This window comes from Monodelphis domestica, chromosome 5 (assembly GCF_027887165.1).
Source record: "Monodelphis domestica isolate mMonDom1 chromosome 5, mMonDom1.pri, whole genome shotgun sequence".
NCBI classification, from domain to species: Eukaryota; Metazoa; Chordata; class Mammalia; order Didelphimorphia; family Didelphidae; genus Monodelphis; species Monodelphis domestica.
The window spans coordinates 141,718,000-141,731,167 of record NC_077231.1 but is presented as its reverse complement, the minus strand read 5'-3'; the positions used below and the strand labels follow the sequence as shown (position 1 = coordinate 141,731,167).

The 13,168-nt window shown below is 36.1% G+C and overlaps 2 protein-coding genes across 4 annotated transcripts in view; one reads left to right on the top strand and one right to left on the bottom strand.

Annotated features, from left to right (window-relative positions):
* TAF3 (TATA-box binding protein associated factor 3) overlaps nt 1-13,168 on the bottom strand; it is a 284,338-nt gene that overhangs the window by 65,061 nt on the left and 206,109 nt on the right. The gene's annotated exons all lie outside the window — the stretch shown is intronic.
* Nucleotides 21-1,554, top strand: LOC103104271 (actin-related protein 2/3 complex subunit 1A-like). The gene is given in 3 exon segments (XM_056797338.1): nt 21-40; nt 434-1,040; nt 1,042-1,554. Coding segments are annotated over 3 exon segments (1,140 nt in total).

Sequence of the window (13,168 nt, the reverse complement as noted above, 5' to 3'; positions counted from 1 at the left end):
CCCCAGTTCAAGTCTCAAATATGGCTAAACTGGGGGTGGGGTGGGGAAGGGAATATGCATTTATATGGCACTGAGTATGTGCCAGGCACTGTGCTAAGTGATTTACAAATATATTATTAATATGAAAAATTAAATCATCTCACAATTACAGTACAGAGTAGTTTTTATAGTATATAGTACAATATCATAAAAGCTTCAGAGAAATTCAGATCATTCTAACTATATTTTAAGTGAGTTCATTCCAGGTAAAGGCTTTAAGGTCACTTTGAGAAATATTGTAAGATTTAATCCCAGTTCCCTCCCGGCCTCCATCTTCCTCCTGCCACCTGCCAGAGCTTATTCATGTCAACTGACTAGAGTTCACGAATCCTCTGCTCCGGGGGCCCGTCCACAACCTCCCCATCCCAGCTTTTTCCCTTTTGAAAACCCTAAGAATAATATCCTTACATCAATTTTTACTAGAGCCAATCACCTGCCATGCTTGGAACAGAGACCGTACCCATTCTTACTTGGAGATTGCCCTTAGCCCTAATAATCATGAAGTCCACATCTACAAGAAGAATGGGAAACAATGGATGAAAGCCCATGAACTGAAGGAACACAATGGACACATCACAGGTATTACCTGGGCTCCCAAGAGCAATCGCATTTTAACTTGTGGGGCAGACTGCAATGCCTATGTCTGGAGTCAGAAAGATGGAATCTGGAAGCCAACCTTGGTGATATTGAGGATTAATCGTGCAGCTACCTTTGTGAAATGGTCTCCCTTAGAGAATAAATTTGCTGTAGGTAGTGGAGCTCAACTGATTTCTGTGTGCTACTTTGAGTCTGAAAATGACTGGTGGGTGAGCAAACACATAAAAAAGCCAATTCATTCTACTGTCCTTAGTTTGGACTGGCACCCCAACAATGTTTTGCTGGCTGCTGGATCTTGTGACTTCAAATGCAGAGTATATTCTGCCTACATTAAAGAAGTTGATGAAAAACCAGCCAATTCTCCATGGGGTACCAAGATGCCTTTTGGTCAGCTGATGTCAGGAGTTTGGTGGTACTGAAAGTGGTGGTTGGGTCCATGGGGTCAGTTTCTCTGCCAGTGGGAACCGCCTCGCTTGGGTCAGCCATGATAGTACTGTATCAGTTGTTGATGCCTCTAAAAACATGATGGTTTCACAGCTGAAAACAGAGTTCCTCCCATTCCTGAGTGTGTCATTTGTCTCTGAGAAGAGTGTGGTGGCTGCTGGCCATGACTGCTGCCTGATGCTGTTTAATTATGATGATTGTGGCCCCTTGACCTTCATCTCCAAATTAGACATTCCAAAAGAGAGCACTCAGTGCAACATCTCTGCCATGGAATGCTTCTGCAACATGGACAAGAGAGCCACAACCGAGGATCACAACACTGCTCTAGACACGCTACACCAAAACAGCATCGCCCAAATGTCTATTTATGAAGTGGACAAGCAAGAATGCTGCAAATTTTGCACCACTGGCATTGATGGAGCTATGACAATTTGGGATTCCAAGACTTTAAAGTCTTTGATCCAGGGACTATGACTCATGTGAAGCTGTATTTCCACTTTAGCATGACAGACATTTGACAGAATGCAGCTCGAGCATTTGCATGAAGATGGGAAAGACCCTATCACAAGCCAACACTGAGAAAATACCCCCTTGCAGATGTTTTGTTATTGTTTTTTGAACATAATTGGTGATCATATTGGTTTTTAAAAAATCAGCAGAGATGTCTTTTTGATTGGCTGTTTCATTCCATTCTTGACCAAAGTTGCTCTTAAAAGTAGTTTACTGTGGGAACTTGTCACACTAAATTAAAGGGGGATTTTATGTAAATTATCTGCTAGAAAAAATAAAAAATAAAAAAATATAGGAAGCAAAACCAAAAACAAAACAAAAAAAGATTTAATCCCACGATGTAAATAGTCAGTTGAAATGACTTTTGTCTTTGTTTTTTTTTTAATTTAGATTAATTTCTTGAATTGGGAAATAACTTAAATAGTATAACGTACCATACAAAAGTAGCTAGACAGCATAGAATATAAAGTCTTTTTGTGTAAAATAAAAATATCCGAGTCCAAATTTGGTTTCAGGTACTTATTAGATGCATGACCCTGTGGAAAGTCAGTTAATCTCTATCTACCTCAGTTTCCTCAACTATAAAACTGAGATCATAATAGCACTTACCTCCCACAGTTATTGTGAGTTTCAAACGAAATAATGTTTGTAAAGCACTTAACATAGTGCCTGTGACATAGTAATCACAACAAATTATTGTTTCCTGCCTCCTTTCCTTTCATATCTAAGTCCACTGGAGATGATTCATTCACCTCTGCTGATTTTTAATACAGAACTGACTCCTCCAGTCATAACCTGGGCTGTATTTTGCTGAGGAGTTCTTGACATAAGCTTGGATAAGACTTCACACAACCGTTCTTTTTATTTTTATTTTTTTTATCTTGATTTTTAATTTTTTTTTATTTTAAGATATTTTATTTTCCAAATTATACATTATGACAATTTTAACATATTTTCTGAACTTATAAGATCCATATTCTCTCCTTCCTCTTTCCTCCCCTCTTCTGGAGATGGTAAGTACTTTGATCTGGATGACATGTATATTATCATGCAAAACATACTTCCATATTGGTCACTGTTGTGAGAGAATGTACACATAAAATCAAAACCCCCAAATTAAACCATTAATAAGTTAATATTTAAGATAGTATGCTTTGATCTGCATCTGATTCCAACAGTTCTTTCTCTGGAGGTACATAGAATTCTTTTGACATGATAATTCAAGCTGGATAGGCAACATCTATATTGATTAACAACAATTAGGGTGTTTTTTTTTTTTTAAACCCTTACCTTCCGTCTTGGAGTCAATACTGTGTATTGGCTCCAAGGCAGAAGAGTGGTAAGGGCTAGGCAATGGGGGTCAAGTGACTTGCCCAGGGTCACACAGAGGATGTTTTTTTTTAAAGCTTAAACAGATCTAATTAAAAGATAAACAGGGGTAATGCATTACCAACACTAAATAAAAATGCACCAAATGTTATGGCATCTAAATTTTTGAAATTAATTTTATTTTTCCCTATATTACAAGAAAAAAAAATTAGCCTTTGTTTTAAGTTTGAGCCACATTCTTTCCCTTCCTGACCTCTCTCTCCTCTTTGAGACTTCAATGTGATATAGATTTTACATGTGAAATAGTGTAAACTATCTTTCTTTACTAGTCTTTTGTGAAAAAGAACTAGAACAAACAAAAGAAAACTGACAAAATACACTATATCTCAGTCTGCATTCAGACTCCATCAGTTCTTTCTCTGGAGGCAGATGATGCTTTTCATCATGAATCCAAGAGGACTACACTTGGATCACTGTACTGCTAAGAATACCTAAACCATTCATAAATGTTCATTAAATAATATTGTTGTTACTATATACAATGTTCTCCTGGTCTTGTTCACTTCACTTTGTATCAATTCATGCAGGTCTTTCTAGGTTTATCTTAAATCATCTTTCTCATCATTTCTTATATTACAGTAGTATTTCATTATAATTATATGCCACAACTTGTTCAGACATTCCCCAATTGATGGGCATCCTCTCAGGTTTCCAATTCTTTGCCACCACAAAAAGAATAACTATACATATTTTTGTATAAACATATCCTCTCCCCACCTCACTTCTTTTTAATGATTAAGTGTTCTTTAAAGAGTATCAACTACCCAATTTGCATTGGAGGAGTTCCTATCCGGCAATGCCCATAGTCCATCAGAGAGAAATGTGTAACATGCACATATACTGTTAGAGATAATGAGACAAATTTCTAATGTAATGACATTTATGCTACAATGAGGATTTAAATGCAAAAAAGAGGTATAAATTTCTAGATACAATTCATTAAAATACAAATGTTTATCTACTTTGTAAGTGGCTTTTATCTGTGGATACTAATGAAAGGGTTTTTGTTTTATTTTGTTTTTTTAAAGAGGAGACAAAATAAAAGGGCATCAATGAAAATATCTGAAAAACGGACAGAAATGACTTGAGATTTACAGAGGTATTCACAAGCAGAGCAGTAATAGCATTAGTACACTAAATTAAAAAAATCAAAATAAGTTATATATCATAATATATATCCAATATATTATATAGCATAATATATATGTTATATATCATATACTTGCAGTTTCACCTCAAATCCCTATTTCTTGGTCTTCTCTGTGTAGAAGAATGTTTAAGTTTCTTATTATTTTCTAGTTCATAATGAAATTTATATTTTTAAAAATCATATAATAGGATAATTTAGTTTGGAGTTACAATAAAGTCCTACATCATGTTGCTATACTATTAATTATTGTTTCAGCTGTAAATAATAATTATCTTCTATATACAAGGAACAGTGCTAGGTATGGGAGAATCAAAGAAACAGTCCTTCCCTCAAACAACTTGAGGGGAAAGGAATAGCCCAGCCTAAACTACTCAACATGAGCAGCAAAGTCAAAGAAAGCAGGAAATCTATATAGTCCCACATATGAGCAAATCACCTAAGGTCGCAAAGTGGGGAACTAGGCCAGCCTAAGCCACTCTAAAAAGATAGCAAAGTCAGAGGGCAGGAACACTCCCAATATGCATCAGAATATCTGTAGGAGCAAAGCAGGAGAATGGGAGCCCAGCTGAAGCCACTCCTCATAGTTAGCAAAGGCAGAACCTACACACCCCCATATGCCTGAGGCAGTGGAGCAACAAAGTGCCTGAGATAGCAGACATGTCCAACCCAAGCCACTTGGCAGGGACAGGGAAGCAGTTGAGTAGGGACTAGACCAGTCCACAAAACAACGGGGGAACTGGAAACCTGGGGTGCTAAGTTTACCTGGACAAAACATTTGCAAGCTTCCCTAAAGCAGGGAAACCTAAAATGAAAACTTGAAAGAGGACAACAAGCCCAAAAAGAAAACAAGTTAAGTCTGAAAGGAAAGCATGAGAGGATGCAGGCACCTCAAGAAGAAATTGAAAAAAAAGTAAAGCAAAACAAATCAAAAAACAAACTAAGGGAAAATTGACTGAGAAACTCAATAGGTGGGGGGAAAATTCCCTAAAGAAATTAATTCGCTAAAAACAAGACTAGGACAAAGTGAAACCATTAATAGTAAAATTCTCTGAAGACTTGATATATCAAGACTTGATATCTTGATATATAATTACGTATTAAACAATGAAAAGAAGGTTAAAGAAATAAAAGGCATCAGTCACATGTCACTGACCATTCCGTTAGCAGCATCCTCTCTGAGATGGCTATGCTAGTTCCACAGCCAAACCTCAGCTAGTGCCAAGTCAGCTCACCTATACTGGCACTCTCCTAGCAACCTCCCCCAGAGCCTACTGCAAAGACATCCTAGTCTTTCCCGAGTTCCATGGCAAAAAGCCTTATTTCCTTCTCCTATTCCAATTTATGTCCCTCATGGTGTCTCTTTGATTTGGATGGCTCTGACCTCAGTTCCAATAATATATGAGTCTTCCAGATGTCAGAAGTTACCACATGATCCTTAGAATGGCTGCACAGTACCAGTACAGCATCTCCCAAGATCCATTACTGATCTATAATTATAGATGCAGATCTATAAATACAGACCAGATAAATACGGACCACAAGAGGACACACACTAGTGTCGTGCCTTCTTTTTTCCTGCGGGGGAATCTGATCGCACGCGATCAGATTCCTGTGTGAGTTCACAGATCACAGTACAGTTCACACAGGGTAGTATAAACTGGAAAGTTGGTGGAGGAACCGGCTCTGTAATGCCGGTTCCTACACCACACCAGTGTGAGCCTAGGTAAAAGTTGAACTCCACCAATATGGCCACTGGTGAGCCTGAAATGATGTGGACTGGGAAGGCTGCACTGATGGACACAGATCAGACTGCACTGATGGGCAGTTCAGTCTGTATGCCTCTGTGTCGGCAAAATTATTGTTGGAATATTTTTTTTGTAGGGCTGTGTGTGTGTGTGTGTGTGTATACACATATTATATATATATATACATATATACATATATATATTTTACTAAGAGAAATTTGGAGTCTCTAGGAAACAATGACATCAAGAAAGAGAAAAATTGACTTGAAATGTAGGATATTCAAAGAACAGTGAACTTATGATTACTTTTTCATGCAGTACAAGGAAAGAGCTGTGTGTTTGACATGCCAGTATATAGTGTCTGTGTTCAAAGAATACAATTTGCATTGGCACTATCAAACTCAACATAAAGGTAAATATGATTGTTTGGTCAAAGATGTGAGAAAAGATAAAATATTAAAACTGAAAAATACATTGACAACTCAGCAAAACACTTTTGTGAAGCAGAAGCACATAAATATTTCATCATTGCGAGCAAGTTTTCAAGTTGCCAAGCTAATAGCATACATTGGCAGACCACTTGTGGAAGGAGAATTTGTTAAAGAGTGCCTTCTTTTTGTTGCCAAAGAAATGTGTCCAGAAAAGGCAGACTTATTTAGTACAGTGAATCTTTCAGGATCTACAATTACACAAAGGATTGAAGAAATGGGAGACAATTTGCATCAGCATTTGCACAACTTCGCAATAAAAATTTCCTATTTTTTCTTGGCACTCAATGAGAGCAATGATGTTCATGATTCTGCATAACTTCTATTTTTATTCGTGGGACAAATGACAATTTAGAAGTCACAGAAGAGCTTGCTGCACTGCAAAACATGAAAGGAACAACTACAGGAGAGGATATCTATAAAAAAGTTTCCCAAACTGTGAAGGATTTGGAGCTGGACTGGGCTAAACTAGCTAGTGTGACAACTGGTGGTGCTGTTAGCATGGTGGAGTCTAAGAAAGGAGTAATTGCTTGCATTAACCAAGACATGGACAAATGAAACCACTCTCATCCAATAGCCATACACTGCCTCATCCACCAACAAGCATTGCTATGTAACAAATCACTGAAGTGGGACTCTGTTATGAAAACCGTGGTATATTGTGTAAACTTCATTAGAGCTAATGTACTAAACCACAGACAATTTCAGGAATTTCTGTCTGAGCTAAATGTTGCCTATGGTGTGGAGTCAAGATGGCAGCATAAAAGAAGCAGATATGTGGAGAAAAATAGATGGGGACAAAAAGGAGTACACCTTCTTTTCAGCAGCACATGGTACATTCACAAAATTTGACCATGTATTAGGGCACAAAAACATTGCAAACAAGTGCAAAAGGGCAGAAATAATAAATGCAACCTTCTCAGACCACAATGCAATGAAAATAATTATTAGTAAGGTTACATGGAGAGATAAATCAAAAATTAACCGGAAATTAAACAATATGATTCTCTAAAACCGGCTAGTTAAAGAACAAATCATAGAAACAATAACTTCATTGAAGAAAATGACAATGGTGAAACATCCTTTCAAAACCTATGGGATGCAGCCAAAGCAGTCCTCAGGGGGAAATTGATATCCTTGAGTTCATATATAAACAAATTAAGAAGGGCAGAGGTCAATGAATTGGGCATGCAAATTAAAAAACTAGAAAGTGAACAAATTAAAAATCCTCAGATGAAGACTAAATTAGAGATCCTAAAAATCAAAAGAGAAATCAATAAAATTAAAATCCAAAGAACTATTGATTTAATAAATAAGACTAGAAGCTGGTACTTTGAAAAAAACAAATAAAATAGACAAAGTACTTAGTCAGTCTAATTAAAAAATAAAAAAGGAAAGAAAAAACCAAATTGACAATATCCACAATGAAAAGAAAGCTCCCACATCTAATGAAGAGGAAATTAAGGCAATCATTAAAAACTACTATGCCCAATTATATGGCAACAAATATGGCAATCTAGGTGATATGGATGAATATTTACAAAAATATAAATTGCCTAGACTAAAAGAAGAGAAATAAATTACCTAAACAACCCCATATCAGAAAAAGAAATTGAACAAGCCATCAAAGAACTCCATAAGAAAAAATCCCCAGGTCCAGATAGATTCACAAATGAATTCTATCAAACATTCAAAGAAAAACTAATCCCAATATTATACAAAGTATTTGACAGAATAAGCCAAGAAGGGGTTCTACGAAATTCTTTTTACGACATAAACGTGGTACTGATCCCAAAGCCAAGCAGGTTAAAAACAGAGAAAGAAAACTATAGGCCAATCTCCCTAATGAATATAGATGCAAAAATCTTAAATAGGATACTACCAAGAAGACTCCGGGAAGTGATCACAAGGGTTATTCACTATGATCCGGTAGGATTCATACGAGGAATGCAGGGATGGTTCAATATTAGGAAAACCATCCACATAATTGACCATATTAACAAGCAAACCAACAAAAATCACATGATTATCTCAATAGATGCAGAAAAAGCCTTTGATAAAAATACAACACCCATTCCTATTGAGAACACTACAATGTATAGGAATAGAAGGGCCTTTCCTAAAAATAATAAGCAGTGTATATCTAAAACCATCAGCAAACATCATCTGCAAAGGGAATAAACTTGAAGCCTTCCCAATAAGATCAGGAGTAAAGCAAGGATACCCATTATCACCTTTATTATTTAATATTGTACTAGAAACACTAGCAGTACCAATTAGAGAAGAAAAAGAAATTGAAGGTATTAAAATTGGCAATGAGGAGACCAAGCTGTCACATTTTGAGGATGATATGATGATTTACTTAGAGAATCCACCAAAAAGCTAGTTGAAATAATCAACAACTTTAGCAAAGTTGCAGGATACAAAATAAACCTGCATAAGTCATCAGCATTTCTATATATTTCCAACCCAGTTCAGCAGCAAGAATTAGAAAGTGAAATTCCATTTAAAATCACCCTAGACAATATAAAATACTTAGGATTCTATCTGCCGAGACAAACACAGGAACTATATGAACACAACTACAAAACACTCTCCACACAATTAAAACTAGATCTAAACAATTGGAAAAGCATTGATTGCTCATGGGTGGGATGAGCTAACATAATAAAATGACCATCCTACCCAAACTTACCTATCTATTTAATGCCATACCAATTGAACTTCCAAAAAACTTTTTTAATGAATTAGAAAAAGACATAACAAAGTTCATTTGGAAGAACAAAGGATCAAGGATATCCAGGGAAATCATGAAAAAAAAATACAAAGGAAGGTGGCCTTGCAGTCCCAGATCTCAAACTATATTACAAAGAAGTGGTCATCAAAATAATTTGATACTGGCTAAGAGACAGAAAGGAGGATCAGTGGAATAGACTTGGGGTAAGTGACCTCAGAAAGACAGTCTATGACAAACCCAAAGACCCCAGCTTTTGGGACAAAAATCCACTATTTGATAGAAAATGCTGGGAAAATTGGAAGACAGGTTGGGAGAGATTAAGTTTGGATCAACAACTCACACCCTACACCAAGATAAACTCAGAATGGGTGAATGACTTGAATATAAAGAAGGAAACTATAAGTAAATTAGGTGAACATAGAACAGTATACATGTCAGACCTTTGGGAAGGGAAAGATTTTAAATCCAAGCAAGACTTAGAAAGAGTCACAAAATGTAAAATAAATAATTTTGACTACATCAAATTAAAACATTTTTGTACAAAGAAAACCAATGTAACTAAAATTAGAAGGGAAGCAACAAATTGGGAAACAATCTTCATAACAAAAACCTCTGACAGAGGTCTAATTACTCAAATTTATAAAGAGCTAAACCAGTTGTACAAAAAATCAAGCCATGCTCCAATTGAAAAATGGGCAAGAGACATGAACAGGCAGTTTTCAGATAAAGAAATCAAAGCTATTAATAAGCACATGAAAAAGTGTTCTAAATCTCTTATAATCAGAGATGCAAATCAAAACAACTCTGAGGTATCACCTCACACCTAGCATATTGGCTAACAGGACAGCAAAGGAAAGTAATGAATGTTGGAGGGGATGTGGCAAAGTGGGGACACTAATTCATTGCTGGTGGAATTGTGAATTGATCCAACCATTCTGGAGGGTAATTTGGAACTATGCCCAAAGGGCGATAAAAGACTGTCTGCCCTTTGATCCAGCCATAACACTGCTGGGTTTGTACCCCAAAGAGATAATAAGGAAAAAGACTTGTACAAGAATATTCATAGCTGCACTCTTTGTGGTGGCAAAAAATTGGAAAATGAGGGAATGCCCTTCAACCTCCAGGAAGTGATGCAGAGTGAAAGGAGCAGAGCCAGGAGAACATTGTACACAGAGACTGAGACACTGTGGTACAATCTAACGTAATGGACTTCTCCATTAATGGCAATGCAATGTCCCTGAACAATCTGCAGGGACCTATGAGAAAAAAACACTATCCTTAAGCAGAGGACAAACTGTGGGAGTAAAAACACCGAGGAAAGACAACTGCTTGACTACAGGGGTTGAGGGGATATGATTGAGGAGAGATGCTAAATGAGCACCTTAATGAAAATACCAACAACAAGGAAATGGGTTCGGAACAAGGACACATGTGATACCTAGTGGAATCGTGCATCGGCTAGGGGAGGGGTTGTGGGAGGGGGGGAGGAAAAGAAAATGATCTTTGTTTCCAATGAATAATGTATGAAAATGACCAAATAAAATAATGTTTAAAAACTAAAAAAATTTTAAAAAACAACCCGAAAATAAATAAATGAATGAGTGAATGAATGAATGTTGCCTATGAAGGAGTTCTGTACCACACAGAAGTCTGCTGGCTAAGTCAAGGGAGAGTTTTGAGGCATTTCGATGACTTAATTCCACAGTTTACAGCTTTTATGCTTTCAAAAAACAAAGAAGTACCAAAGCTCAATGATGCAGAATGGAAATGGCACCTCGCTTTTCTGATAGATATAACAGAGCTAATCAATAGTTTCAATGTGCACCTTCAAGGAAAAAGGAGGCTCATCTGTGATATGCAATCACATGTGAAAGCATTTGAAGTAAAATGAGGCCTCCTTATTAAACAAATGAAGGAGGAAAATTTCTGCCATCTCCCCTTAACTCAAAAATCTGTTAGCGGAAAAACCTTTGATTGTATTCCCAAAAGAAACATGTATGGATTCACTGGAAAAGTTGCAAAAGGAGTTCCAGTTCAGATTTAAAGAGCTTCATCTCCATGAACAGGACATACAGCTTTTCCGTAACCCATTTTCTATTGACATTGAAAATGTGGATACAATTTACCAAATGGAACTGACTGAATTGCAGAATTGTGACTCTCTGAAAGACACATTCAAGTCAAGCAGCTTGCATAATTTGTATGCATCTGTACCCAGTGAGATATAGCGTAATCCTCAGGAACCATGGTCTCAAAATGGCAACCATCTTTGGCAGCACTTATGTCTGTGAACAGACTTTTTCCAGAATGAAACATCTGAAATCTCCAACCAGATCTAGACTAACTGATGCACACTTGCATCACTTGTTACAGCTAGCAGTGACAAATATGGAACCAGACATTGACCATCTCTTTAGCCAAAAGCAGGCCCATAATTCCCATTGAAATACTGGTCAGTTTGTCGATTTGTATTTACTTGTACTTTATTTTAAATATTATATTTGTTCCATTTTGTTTTGTTACTTTAAAATAAGATATGTGCAGTGTGCATAGGGATTTGTTCATAGTTTTTTTTTTTTAATAGTCTGGCCCTCCAAAGGTCTGAGGGATAGTGAACTGGCCCCCTATGTAAAATGGTTGGTGACCCCTGCTCCATCTTATTGTAACTGGCTCGGAGAAGGAATATTAACAGTACTCATTGGGGAATAGAATGCTATTCTTACCCTACAGAGAAGTAGGAGAGGAATGAGAAAAGGAGGAGAGGGGGTAATAGTAGGAAGGGAAAGGGGAGATGATAAAAAGCAAAACAATGGTGAGGAAGGACAGAGTGAAAGAAAAAAGAGCAAGATCTAAAGGGGAAAATAAGTTGGAGGGGAATACACAGTTGAGAATCATAACTCTGAAAGTGGATGGGATGAACTGACCCATAAATAGAAATGAATAGCAGAGTGGACTAAAAAAATATAATCCTACTATATACACTGTTTAAAGAAAATACATTTGAGGCAGGGTGGCACACAGAGTAAAGGTAAGAGGCTAAAGCAGAATTTATTGTGCATCATTGTAAGTAAAAAATAAAAAAAGGAGTAGCAGTCATGATTTCACACAAAACTAAAGCAAAATTAGATCTGATTAAAAGAGGTAAGGAAAGAAATTACATCTTCCTAAAAGGTACTATAAGCAATGAAGTAATATTGACACTAAACATATATTCACCACATAGTATATAGTGTCTAAATATTTAAAGGAGAAATGAAATTAACTTAAGGGAAAATAGGTAATAAAACTATACTAGTGGGGGACCTCAACTTCCTCCTTTTGGATCTAGATAAATCAAACCCAAAAATAAACAAGAAGTAAAGGAAGTGAATGAAATCTTAGAAAAAAACAGAACTAATGGATCTCTGGAGAGAAAGGAAAGGAAATAGAAAGAAATATATCTTCTTTAAAACAGAACATAGCTCCTACACAAAAACTGACCATATATTAGGGCATAAAAACTTCATTACCAAATACAGAAAAGCAGAAATATCAAATGCATCCATTTCAGATCATAATGCAATAAAAAATATAATCAATAAAGCTTGATGGAAAGAAATAAAAAATTAATTGGAAGTTAAATAATCCAATGCTAAAAAAGGGGTGGGTCAAAGAACAAATTATTTTTTTAAAAATCATTTAATTAATGGGATTGAAAACGAGGATTAAACATATAAAAACTTTTGGGATATAGCCAAAGCAGTACTTAGGAGAAAATTTATAGCACTAAATAATTATATCAATAAGATAGAGAAAATGCAGATCAATGAATTGGGCATTCAATGTAAAAAAAACCCTAGAAATTGAACAAATTAAAAATCCTCATTTAAAGACTAAATCAGAAATCCTAAAATTAAAGGAGAAATTAATAAAATTGAAAGAGAACCATGGAACTAATAAATAAGACTGAGTTCATTTTGGGAGGAAATGATAAAATAGAGCACTGATCAATTAAGATTTTAAAAAGGAAAGAAGAAAATCAAATAATCAGTATCAAAAATGAAAAGGGTAAACTCACAACTAATGAAGA